At 42.7% G+C, this 13807-nt stretch overlaps 1 protein-coding gene across 2 annotated transcripts in view; it reads right to left on the minus strand.

The window, feature by feature from the left end:
• The window catches only part of ARPP21 (cAMP regulated phosphoprotein 21), a gene marked incomplete at its 5' end in the record, with an annotated part of 96453 nt that overhangs the window by 62551 nt on the left and 20095 nt on the right, over nt 1-13807 (minus strand). For both annotated transcript variants that reach the window (XM_080611754.1, XM_080611753.1), the window contains 3 exons: nt 621-658; nt 7218-7319; nt 9071-9179. In XM_080611754.1, the coding sequence (XP_080467880.1) occupies nt 621-658; nt 7218-7319; nt 9071-9179 (249 nt within the window). The remainder of the gene's footprint in view (nt 1-620; nt 659-7217; nt 7320-9070; nt 9180-13807) is intronic.

Below are 13807 nucleotides of genomic sequence, written 5' to 3' on the forward strand. Positions count from 1 at the left end.
TCCCTTTAAGTGGATTTATGATAATGAAAAACCCTCATCCATAAGAACCACCACACAGTCATGCAAAGGAACTGCGTGTCAGGTGTCAGCATTTCATTACTACATAATAACTACAACGCAGCAGGAAAGCCGGTCTGGGGCATTTGGCAACCTTCACGCGCACCAAATGAAATCAGTGCTGCTGCTCAGCCCCACAGGAGAACAGGTTAAACAGCAGAAACACAAGCGTGATGGTTCATACACACCATCAGCCAGCCACTACCAGAGTGCTTTTTAGAGATCAGTGAGTTAAATGCTAAGAGCACTCCAGAGACAGAGTGGTCATTGGAAATGAAACCTTAGGTGGGTTCCCCCCTCCCTCCCACAACCTGCTTTTCAAACTGAAATGCCCCATCTTGGGAAAGCAGCAGTAGCTCCTTATCTGCTCAGATACAATCTGCAAGGCAACCTCTTTCCCTCCCCCTCTTAAAGCACAAAATCACTGCAGATAATATGGATTACAAATATGCTTAGTCTTCACATTAAAACAAACAACTCTACAACTAGAGAGATATAAAATAATAGAAGAAACAGCTAAGTTTAACATTAAAAAAAAAAAAAAAAGCAAGCTATTTTTTTACCTGTTTTCCACAAAAAGGTTTTCCTGGGAGCAAACTGACTGAAAAATAAAAAAGGCATTGTATCAGACGTTCTAGATATGCTCTGCTGTCCCAATTCCTTCTTTGAGTTTAGAATTACCTCCCCTGTTCAGGCTTAAGGGGATTTCAAATCATGCATCATTTGCATTTGCAGAAGACAAGAGGAGGGGGGAAAAAGGTCAAGAATAAGGTCAGGCCAATAAAATCAATTCCATGCATTACAACACATTGCCAACGAGGGGTCTCAGTTTGGAAACAAACTGAAACTGCTCAGTCCTGAGATCAGAAGAAGGTGGGATGTGCAAAATACTGGCAATTCAAAGGCGAAAAAGGCTTTTCCTACGTAATGAGGCTCCAGTGGTCTGCCCTATCACCTCAAAAGGAGATTGCAGAATAGCACAGAGCTGCAGGTAGGAAGGACAAACAGGAGGAAAGCATGCGGAATTGGCAAAGCTCTTCAAAGGGGGAGAAGATACTGCAGTACTGAAAATACTGTGTGATTTCACACTTTACAGCTGGAGAGGAAACAGTCGTGCCCACATTGAGATACAAAATGATGATAATCACGTTAGCAATAATATTAACATCAATAATAGCCTATTTCAAAAAAGTTCTCAGCTGGAGGACTTAGATCCTGTGAAAGGTGAAGGGCTCAGAAGAAATAAATCCTATGGGCAGCTGCATAACTCTTTCAGCATTACTTGATTTTTTATTTAGAGAAATGAAGCTGTGCTCAATTTCCCATGAATAATTCTCCCTCTTTGATTTTTTCATTTCCCTCCTATTTCATGTTCACTACACAAAGTGCCTCGTAGCTGTCACTGGATTATATCTCCATGATGTAGAGAAGAAAGAACAATCAGTACTTGCACTGATTTTAAACAAAAGGGAGGAGGGCACCAGAGATCGTGCCCATTACTTCTGTAACAGCAGGACTCAGCTCAAAGAATAATACAATGCCATCATTAGCTGTGTCAAATTTTAATGGTGTGGGATATGCAAGGATTAGGAATGTTTCTGTTTCAGAAAAGGTGAGCTAATGACCTACTCAGAGAGCACTGGCCAACACCAGAAGCTCATTCCCAGTGCTCGGCAGATGCCTGAGCAAAGTTTCCCCTTGGCACCATAGGCAGTGCCATCCCATCTCTTCGCACAAGGACAGAGTTTAATGCTGAGAAGGAAATGTGGTTTCTCATTAAAGCTGTAATTCTCCTATCCAGCATCCACACCAGGGAACATCTTACAGCTCGGTGGGCTTCCCAATTGAGCTCCCACCCTGCACCCCTAGTAAACATGCAAGGCTCTGGGCAGCATCTGTGGCAAGTGTGTCTCTCCTTAAGCATCCTAAGCACAAAGCCTTAGGATGTCAAGAACAAGTTCTTCATTCCCAGGGACCAAATTCCCACCATCCACAGCAGACCTAGGGTTTCACCCCAGTCTGAGAAGAGACACAAACTCTTCCCTCTAAAACCACTGGAATCCTTTGTACAACTATGACACTGCCTCTTCTCTCATTTTATGTACCTTACTCACAAGGTTTCATGAACAAAGGTGGCTATGCAGACTTCAGCATACTTTAAGTACCTATGAGCATAGCAAAATCACCCCGTGGGCTTCTACAGCCTCAACTGTGGGGCTGTCTTCACTTTGAGGTTCATGACGGACATTTGTGCATTGACTTCACAGTTGTCACATTTCCAAAGCAGCACTATAGCTACTCTTCAAGAACAAGCAAGTAATCTCTCCTTAGACCAGATTACTGGTCTGTGTTCTCACAAAGTCACAAAAGCAAAGGGGCATGCACCTGCCTGGGATTTTTTGCCAAGGTTTTATAGAGATTGGGGCATCAGCAGGATAAATATCCAGGATTTGTACTTGAATCAAGCAAGCGGAGAGGCCTGCTCCCTTTTCAGTATCTCAATGGGAATCACTATCAACTGCATTACAGACTTAAAGACAGCGCCCATAATAACTCCATTTGTCTTCCTGACTAATGTTGATGGCACAGGGCCACGACATCCCTGGAAACTATATTTCTGTACCGGTGTGAGGCAGAGAAGACAGGCACTTCTTTATTATATTATTCCTACTGTTAAATATCAGATAGCTCAGCAGCTCTGGGTAGCAACTGAGATACTACAAGGTCAAGACTCACTTTCCCGGTCTATATCATCAACAATGCTCAATTTAAAACACCAGGAAAGCTTAAGTAGCCAGCAGAGTACCCATGAGAGCTGGAGTAAAAACATTCTTGAAACACTTGGCTCTTACATACTCAAAGACACTGAAAACAAACCTAAAAAAGGAACAGAGTTTTGTAAGATTGCCTACAAATACACCTCTCTGGAGACCTCTGCGGGCAAGGCTTCCATTAGGGTGCTCTGGATGACTGTCGTTTATGAGAGGAGTATTTCACTCTTCCAGTTTCCCAAAACCTTTTAAAGTCTCAACTGGAAAACACGCATCAGCTCTGCCAGCACCTTAAGTATACTGGGGGTTGCTGCTCTTAGTTTTAATTACATTAACCAACATAGATAACTATTAACATGCAGCAATATCCTGCTCTGGATACCATCAGGTAATCATTTTCACATCAGTTAACAAGATGTGATGGATCTCAGGCTTCCAACTGATGCTTATTGCTTGCTCTGCAATCACAAGCGAAGGCTCTGTACAGTAGTGAAGGGGTTTTAGTACCTGTAGGTTTCTGGTACCCAATACAAGGTGTGTCTGTGTTTTGTTTCTATTCATTTTAAACCTTCTTCTTTCTAACTTTTTCCTACTAGAAGGATAGCAAAGTCTGAAGCCATGTTTTCAAATATTTCTTTCTTGAAACTCTTTAATCAGAGCATGATAAAGATCCTCAGTGGTTTCTTAACTAGAGGAATCATGATTTTTTTTATCTTAAGGATCTGGCTCTTCAGAGTACACTCCTTAGTCAAAACCAGCCATTACAATTAACAAGAAAAAGGAAAAAGCATGGTGTATTTCCTTTAACACATCCCATGCGTGCCCTGGGCAATTCCAGCATTTGTGTCAGTTGTAAAACATGGTTGTTTTTCAGTGAATACACAATGATGACTAGAGAATAGAATTATCAACAGTGTGGATGGTCCTTACGTGATTCCAGTTCATGAAGTTATACACTGTGTTAACCTTGAAGAATGACATTTCCCCCACATAATTCAATTGCTAGTCTTTAGAATCAATTTTCTGCTTGCTTAAAAGCCAAACGCAGTGTGTCATTTACACACGCATTTGGGATTTTCAGTTATATCTACAACTTGACTTATCAGACAGGGAAAGAACATCTACCTTTTATTCTTTTAGGTTGTTCTTTGTCTTTCTTGGACAATTACTTTTCAACCTTGTCAAAGCAACTAAAGCAGTTCAGACAAGCTTCCCCTTTGTAAGACCCAGGTATTTGAGGTCCTCTGTTCCAGTGCACTTAGTTGTAAAATTCATGGACTGTTGTAAAACGAAGTTTCCAATAAAAAACATGTTTTAAGAAGGAAGGCTGTAGGCTTTGCAACATAAAAAAGAAACCCTTGAAAACAGCTTTGAGCATAACAGAGCTCATGCAGTGCTGCTTTACTATTAGCAGCCTGAAAAGTTGGAGGTGCGTTGTGGTAGTTCTTATTTCAGTGAGCTAGAATGATCACATTTATTAACTACTCATTTCTTCATCAATTCTTTTATTGAGATATCCCATTAACATGCTTCTCAATCCCTGCCGCTTGTTATGACTCTACACAACAGGAGTCATTAAAACCTCCAACTCCCCTTACCAAAATTTATGATAGCCAACACAGCAGATGGAAAGCTTGCTGGATGGAAGTGTAATTTAAACTAATATCAGACTGATCATCACAAGGACTATCAAAATGATGGCATTATTCATGAACGTATTTATTTTGTTAAAACCTCCCCACTTGGAAAGGAAGGTATCTGATGCACTAGAGGGCTGCAAACTCAAAGGCAGGACAAGCAAGCCTTCTGTTGGCTGGGATGGGAGGTCCGGGGTAAGACATTTCTCACAGCACTTGAAACATGCACAGAAGGTTTTGTTGCCATAATCAGACTGCCAATTCCTCCTGAATTTTATCAGAGATCTGACTCCGGGGCTGATACGTTAATCCAAGGAGTTTGGGGTATCTTGAACACGTTTAGAGAGGGGGTGCTACGTGCAACATGTTACAACAGTATTCTTGACCTTTGCGGCTACCCTTTGGAGACCTCTCATGCAAGCTCTCTTCATGCATCCTCTAATTAGAAGTGAAATATCTATAATCCATTTGCTAAGGCTCATAAGCAAGGCACTGAGAAAGGCTTGGCTACGGCAATGTAAACAGTATGGAGATAATAAAAATGCCACATGGTTAATCCCTCTTTGCCTCTCTTCCTACATATATAATTTGCAGGATGACAAAGCTTAGGTACCTACTTCAGAGAAAACTGGGGAGAACTGGAATGATTATTGCAGAGGGGCTTAAAACTATAAAAAGCCTTACATGCAGTAAGTGGCTACCTATAATAGGAAGCCATTGCTCTCTTTCCTAAAGCTGACAAAGCCACCACCTCAACCACTGTCGTCCTCCTAAAAAACACTGCATATCTGGGAGTGCTCCACTCAAAACAGCTCAGCTGAGACATATATTCCTAATATTATTCATACAACTTGCTGAAATTCATCGCCCTACGATGCTCACTGACACCTGCAATCGCAGAGAGAGAGCTCAACGAGTGGATATGAGAGAGAGAGGGAGAGATACCTAACAGTGCTGATCTTTGAAAGTGCTCACTCCCAGTGTGTTTGAAATGCTTGCCACAAACCACACTGTTACTTAGGTCTTGCCACTCGGAGATACCAACCCAACGGACCACAACCACCTCCTGCTATGGACAACGAAAACGCTCACTGCTTGCCTGTCGTTAAAACTCAAGTATCTAAAGACAAAACCAGCAGCACTCGCATTGTGGAGTGAGTTTCAGCACTGCTCTAGCCACCTCCATTGCCCAGCCTGGCATGTCTACCTGCTGCTTATGAGAGAAACTACGCTGTACGGGGAACAACTGTCCATCTGGTATTTTTAAACAACATTTTGACTCATTTGAAGTCTGCTCTAAAACCCAAAGATATTTTGGGTTTGCACAAGCTCCTTTGCAACCTGTTTCCTACAAGAAAGTTGCTGGTTTTAGCTTATTATAAAAAGGCTTTTATAGCCCTTGAACTACCCAGTAACTCTACCATATATACTGTGACAGTATTTACATCGGAGCCACATGCTGAAAGCAAAACACAAACTGAAGGGCCTCTGCTTTTACTGGAATTGTCTCAGCCAAGGAAGAAAATATGAGGCTAAACCCATTCTGATGTGGCAAGCTACTTATTAAACAGCAAAATTACTTATCACAAGTCAGACAACACACACCTTAACACTATACAAGGTATTCTGCTAAAGAACTTGGATACGTGCAACTCCAAAACCAGAGCAAAATAAAAGGATATCTAAACCAATACTATTAGGCCTGCAACACACGAACAGCTTGAATTTAAATGGACACTGCCAAATATGATTTTCAGTAACAGTTTTAATCAGGTTTATCCCCATATTCCTCTAAGTGGCAGAGCTCCTGCTGAGATGTGAGATAAAACAATAAAACGCTGACTTTCTTTTCCCTTTTAGGACCCCATTATTACAATATTACAGCAAACGATGATTTTCTTCCTTCTTCAGGAACAGGAGGTATTGCTCACAGATGTTTCACATTTAAATGTTTTCCTCTGTCTAGCAACATAGCTTCCTGAGCAAGTTCTGATTTGTTTGGTAAGGGCAGGAATTAGAATGCCTGTTTCATTGTATTCCTTTCAAAATAAAAACAAAAATGTGACTTTTTCTGATGGCAGAAACACAGTTCCTTAACTGGTCATTTAAATAAAAACCCCATGCAACTCCATGTTAAACCTCTGGCTTATCTTTGTTCTTAGTGTCTTAGTGCTAGAGCACTGCTCCAAAGAAACAAACCCATGCAAAAGGACACTTAGAAAATTTGATCCAGCTAGAAACAAATATCACAGAATCCCAGACTGGTTTGTGTTGGAAGGGACCTTAAAGCTCACCCAGTTCCAACCCCCTGCCATGGGCAGCAACACCTTCCACTAGACCAGGTTGCTAAAGCCCCATCCAACAGGCAACCTGGCCTTAGTTTACAAGGCTTTGCTTTATTGAGAGTGTCCATTTAAATCACTGCTCTTTGTCTGTCAGAAGGAAAACAGAAGGAAACCTAGACCACACAAACATGAACATTCAAAGAAACGGGATAAGCGCTCCCCAGACAACATGCTGGGCCTGCTCTTTCCTCTACCCTTCTCCCTGCACCACTCATCACCTCCTTCTCCAGAAGCCAACCTCCACACATCTCAAGCTCCTCTCGGACCCTCTGCGACAATCTCCCTTCCCTGGCTCCTCCAGCCCCACAGGGCAGGTCCTGCTGCAGTGTTGGTGTTGGAGGGGGGCAAGACTGTCTGACTACCGGCGAAGGTATGGCACTAAAGAGGCAATTAAAACAACTACTCACATCTTGTGCAAATATTCTCTCCCTCACTCTCTGATACTCCTCTTCTCTCTCTTCAATTGATTTACTTCGTCTGTCATCTCTAAATGGAAGAATTCTGTTTTGCTGAGCAGAAAGAAAACCAGGAGGATTATATAAGTTGAGCTGTTAGAAACTGCCGTTAAGTAACTGTCAGCTGAGAATAATAAATGTTCACTCAAACAAACGAAGCATGGAAACAATAGCTGTAGTTCCTGCACGGAGCACCCTGCGAGGATGGGCACCCAAGGGTTTCCAGTCCACAGAGCAGGAGGCCAAAACAAGGCTTCCTGCATGGCTTTTGTGGACCCACCATCCTAAAACTGGGTGTTCTCACCCCAAGCCTAAGTGCCCTTGCTCTCGACCACTAAGATTTCTCAACTCTCCTACTGCTGCAAGGAGCAGGAGCACAGGTAGTGCTCGCAATCTGCAGAATCAAGGAAGGGAAGAGGGGAAACTAGGCTGGAAGAGTTGAACTGCAAACCCTAGAAGAAACCCACCAAAGCCTATGTGTAACAAGGAGGAGAAGTACCAGACATTCGGCACAACACTTCCAACCATTTCCACATGGCAAGGAACCCTCAACTTCAGTCTCATTGGGAAAAGAAGGGAAAAAAGTCTGTGCCTCTCAGGAAATGGTTGTGCCGTGGGAGAGAAGGACCCTCAGCAAGAAACACGTTGTTGGCAACCGGGTTTCAATACTGCTCCTTCTCCCCCTGCACCCCAGCTCCCCGTGGCAGAGGTCATGCCGCTTTCCTTTGGCTGATGCCCATATTCACCGTACCCTAAAAACGCTTGGGGTTTGTGTTCAAAGGCAACTCAGATGCAGCACAATTGGCGATGCTACTCTGTACCACTGGAAGCCAAGGGGAAAGGGAAAAATATAAAGGAAAAAGGCAAAAAAATCAGTCCTTTGCTGAAAACATGGAACGTGGCAATGACTCAATGGCAGGTCCCTCCACAAACACAACCTAGGCAAAGAAAGCTGATGCTGTCTTCTTACCTGTGAGAATTCTCTCATAAAAGCAATTCATGTGAGAAACCCTTTTTGATTGTTTTTTTGGTTAATATATTCCACATAGGCAGCTTGCACTGGATGGGAACAGCACAGCACCCGCTTTTCCAAGCAGCACAAACACACTCATTTCCCTGGCACTCCCTTACTTGTCAGGCTCACCTCAGGTAAGGTCGTGTTATAGCACAGGCAACACAGAGGGGAACGTCTGCCACAGTACATGCACAACAAGCAAGTAAGTTACACAGACAGTAAAAGGTGGCGAAAGCACAGGAGGAGGGAGGGAACTAAAAGGTGAAACTGATTGATTTTGGGTCAAAGCTTAATTTAGGATGGGTTTGGTTTTTTTAAATGAACCTGGCCTCACCATCACGTTTGTTTGGGGGATTTTGATTTTAGTTTATTTCCTCTCTCCTTTTTAGGGCTACATCAGTTTCTCATCAGTCCTCACTGAAATCCATCACTGCATGGGTACCACGGGAGGAGGAAGCTGCAGGGAGCGGCACAACTGCCATAGTTAGGCGAGACATTGGGAAACGCGACTGACACAGCCTTCCACAGAGCCCGGAGCCGCCGGCATTCCCCCATCCCTTTGGCATGCAGCACATCCTGCGCCAAGCAAACCACCCATGCAAACCCACACACTGCCACGGCTGAAGCGGCCACGCCAGGGCTCAGTGCTACCCATGGTACGGATGCCAAAGGAGGCGGGAAGGGAGCAGGGGAGGAGGAGAAGAGCAACAACAAAAGAACAACAATAACATCAGTCAGCCCACCTTCGAAAACAGAACAAATTTCAGCAACTCTCGAACCGAGAACCAACCTGATTGTCTTCTTTATCAATACTAGAGTTATCTCGCTTCAAGATAAATCGCTTCTGGGATTCTTCACCTTTTTCATCTTTTAAATGTTCAGAAAACCTTTGCTCTGGTCTGCCAGCAAAGTAAAACATAGCAATAAAAAAATCTTTCTTTTGCTTTCGCTTTGATCTTTATTTCTCAGTGCTCTTTTGTTTTCACAGAGGCATTCAGTGCAAAAGCAGTTAACAGTCGCGGTCATGGTGAGACGCTGCCTGTCGCTGTCTGAGGCTGCTGTATCGCTGCTAACTGTTATTGCTATAAATAGCTTTTGTTGTTGTTGTTGTGTAGCAAGGAGCAGGAATCCAAAGTCTCGGTCACTGAAATATTTAGGACTCTCCTCACTGTGACTGAAGGACAGGGAAAACAAATTAACATACTGCATGTTAATTTGCTTCCTTCAGTAGCTGTGGCCTCCAGCAACACTGCTGCTTAGGGAAGCCTGTCTACCTTTGAAAGTCAGGAAAAACGGACAGAAATCTTAACACAAACCCCAAAGTTTCCTCACTTCTAATAAACACAACCGGTAATGGGAGGGACTGATAGTGTATTGCTTAAACAACATATTGTCTCATCACCATGAAGCAAAGAAAACACTCCAGAACAATCACAGAGTATCAAATATTCACCGATTCAAACCCATCCAGACATCCATTCATTTATTTACTTAATTTTAAGCCAAACCCCACTGGTTAAGAAGTTCAAGCGTGTCAGGTTCGGAAGATGCCAGGATGCTGGTTCCGCATTCTCACATGGTGCAAAATGCAGCATCTCATGGCACCTAACCTGGCACAGAAAAGCAAGTTTTAAGAAGTATCTGTTGTCACCGGCCTGGTCATTGCCAATGCTTTGTGGCTGTCAATAAATACCACTCCGATCTGCACCACCCCCAGAGCCAAACCTGTCACCTTTTAAGCCCCAAAGATGTCAAGAAGCAGACCAGGGGCCTCAAGAACTGAGCTGGGATTCAAACGTTGCTCTCAACCAACTGAGGGGCTGCCAAGGCACAGGCTGGCTTTTGAAAGCAGTAATTCCCTGTGTCATGCTGTGAGGTTTCTATCAGGGAACCCAAACTTTCTCCTCTGCACTGAAGGAGCTGCTAACAGCAGTACTGGTGACAGATGCTCTTGTCTACAGACCTACATAAACAAGGCACGAAACATCCCCTGACGTTAATGGACCAATTGTGAAGAAATCAAAGGGTAGAATTTACGGACATCAGTGACTTCGTAAATGAAAGTCCTCTGCAAACTCTCAAACAAAGCCCTCCTCTTTGTCTTATTTCAGAATGGAAAAATCGCACCAGATGTGTAAATCCGCCACCATTTTGTTGTTAAAGCATTCAGATTTGCGCTTAACTAATTAGCAATTGATCTGAAATCAAAACACAGCACATATTCACACCATAATTACAGTCCGTTCCAATTCATTGTCAGATGTGCAGAAAACATTTGTAATGAACTGTTAGAAATACAACATTGAGAGACAGAAGCTCTCCCACCCCTCTTTCTGTGTGAATTTGAGGGACTCCCACTTCTGCTCACAATTTGCTTCCTTCTGACAAAGTGACAGAACAAACCAGCCCCATTTCCAAGGATTCTGAGCATTCAGGAAACCTTTGTCCATCATCTGTAAGTGCTAGTGCTAAGAGGTATAGAGCTTAACACAGGAAAGACTGTTGAGATGCCCTACTAGCCTTCTTTTGAGCAAGCCCAAAGAAACATGGCTCTCCACACAGTTTTCTAACTTAATGGATGATTTCTGACATTCCCTCATCAACAGAAAGGCTACAAAGCCCCATTAACACAGGCTAGCACCAGCTGAGGAATGCCATTTTCCTGGGTTTGCATCCTAAAGCACAAGCAAAATTCCTGCAATTATATATCAGCAGTATCTGCAATTATATCAGCGTATAAATGTATAGCCGTGAACTACGTGCTGAGCATCTAATACACTGTATACCAAGTGTAATAAATAACTGGGATTTTAACATGCAGAGGGGAAAAAAAGTAATCAAAAATTAAGAGAAAAAAGCTTGAAAAAGCAATCTGAGAATATGTCTCTTCCAACCACTAACTCACTTACACAGCAACACAGCTTTAATACTTCATAGAGTCACTTTAACTTTTAAATCCCATTTCCACTTCATTTACTATTTATAAGATGTTTCCAATTGACAGCAGACAAAAGGAGAAGCACAAGAACAAGCCACAAGCCTGAACTAATGATCCTGCATGTGCCTGTGAATAAAGTTAATCAGGTGGTGATTAATGTCCAGTTGTGAAAAGAAGCTTGCTTGGGCAGAGGCTCTGGAAAGGTGCAGAGCATTATGGAGCATCATGGTAACACCAGCACCATGAGAATGCCCTTCCCTCCCCATTGTCACTGCAGTTCCAGGTCACCACTTCCAGTGAGGTTGTAGGTATCAAGACAAGCTCAGTTAATAAGGATACAAAGCCTGAGGGATCACTGTCAGGTGAGGAATAAGATACATAGCAACAAATAGCTTCAGGAATGCCTCCCTCAACCATTAACAAAAATACTTTAGTTGAAATAAATACAGCTTACTATAAAGAATAGTGATGTTTACACACATTTGTGGGTTTTTCTTCAATACTGTTTACTGCCTTTTCTTTTTTAAGATCTGTAGCAAAAAACGTATTATTAGTAGGATACAGATGGCAAATAGTTTAAAACCATTAAGTGGAACCAAATGCTCTCATCCTTTAGGTAGAGAAGAGGTTGACTCCGTAAAGATTTGTGTCTAGTTCTCTGATGGAAGTGGGTGCAAGTTCCACATTCACAGCTTTCAAGTTCCCTGTAACCATATTAATGCATTTGCTAAAAGGAAGCACAGACATTCTGGTTGTTCCGGGGAAATCTGTTGCATCAGTTTATGAATTTGCAGGCGAATCAATTGCTTGAAAATGGAAGAAAACACTAGGTAATTTTGTGTAAGATGCAGTACACTGTCAGTGTACTAATACAGTCCATAATTACAGTAGTACAGCAGATACAGTGAATCTATCTCATGTGAGTCCTAAATTAATAATAATCACATTCACTGCTCTTCTGAGCTTTTTTAGCCTTGATACTATCGTTAGCAGAGTCTGCACAACCTACCAAATTGTGCTCATGCATGTAAGGGAGTGAATCTATCACGCTTATTTTCAGTACTGGCATAAATAAAGATCTTATTCAAATTAAAGCACAGTTTACAATTATTATTACAACTCCATGTAAAATGAGGAGGAATATTCACTATTACCCCATTGGGTATGGCATCACCTAATCTGCATCTTCAAATCCTCACCACAGCTCAGTTTAATTTTAAGTGGTAAAAATGGGATTTGCATAGCCTTTTGGGAGAGACCCTGAGCACTTCCGAAGACCTCATCACTAACTCAAGTACGCTAAACTATTTAAGGAATCTTCTGCAACAACACACCCAAAACATCCTCCAGTAGCTATCCTGAACTGCTGCATTGACCCTGGCCACATGGAGCATCCATCTGCATGCTAACAACCACGTGCAAAAAAGCAGACAAGCCAATATCTGCTTACAGTGTGCTGCCCACCTCTATGAGATTCAGCATTTCATTTAGCCCCCATGTCCAGCATCAGTAGATCACTGGAGAACCTCAAACCCCAGTACTCCAGAAAAAGCTTAGGGAGGAAATAATTCCCTTTTAAGTCAGTAGGATTTGTGCACTGAGAAAACCAGACAGTTTTCCCCCTTATACCTTAAAGGCCCAGAAACCAACACATGGAGAGAGGGAATCACACAGGCTAAAAGATGGAAAGTTTGGGGTGGTTTCTGTTTGCTTTGGTTTTATTAAATATAAATTTTTGATCATCAAACATTTTATTGCCTGACAATAATGGGTGGAAGCAAAGCATCTGTGCCCTAAAAATGCAACTTCACCAAAATATAATCGTGTATGAACCCATTTAATATTTCATAAAGTTGTCAGGTCGTTGTCAGCACAGCAAAGTGCGCTCCCATCACCCTATCTCTGCAAACATCTTCCTCATCATTTTCTTTCCCAGTGTACAGAAGGGAGAGGATGGATTATGAAATAACCTTTTGGCGGGTGATCAGTTTACCCAATTGCCAGACACGTGGAACAGGCATCATTAAGCTTCCCATCCACTGTTCTTCCCTGGCTCAGGAGCACTTCTGAATACTTCACTGCAGTATCAGGTCCAGACTAGGGGAGAGTATCCAGGCAAAACCTCAGGACAATACTGCTTTGCCATTTCTAGAGCCTGTGCTCCCTTGTCATGCAGCCAATGGTCATTTCACCTCTTTCAGCCCCATCTGTGTATTGGGAAATCATTGCAACAGTTACCTGAAGATATGCATCAAGTTTCTTATTTCTGTGCTTGGAATCCTTTCACAGTGAAGGTGATCAAGAACTGGCACAAGAGGCATCCTTGGGATGGTCCTGGGCATGGTCCTGAGCAGCTGGTTGTAGGTGGCCCTCCTTGAGCAGGGGTGTTGGACATAAAGACCTCTAAAGGTCCCATTCAACCTCAGCCATGCTGTTGTTTTGTCAAACACTGAGGCAAATATATAGCAACAAATCTATAGCAGAACAAAGCTCCATCAGTACCTTTTAGATGCTGTGTCTGCTTTCTCTGTTAAAGTGGGCTATCATTTACTTTTCTCATTTTATAGGTACTTAAAAGCCATCTACAGC

The sequence above is a fragment of the Psittacula echo genome (genome assembly GCF_963264785.1).
Source record: "Psittacula echo genome assembly, chromosome: 2".
NCBI lineage: Eukaryota > Metazoa > Chordata > Aves > Psittaciformes > Psittacidae > Psittacula > Psittacula echo.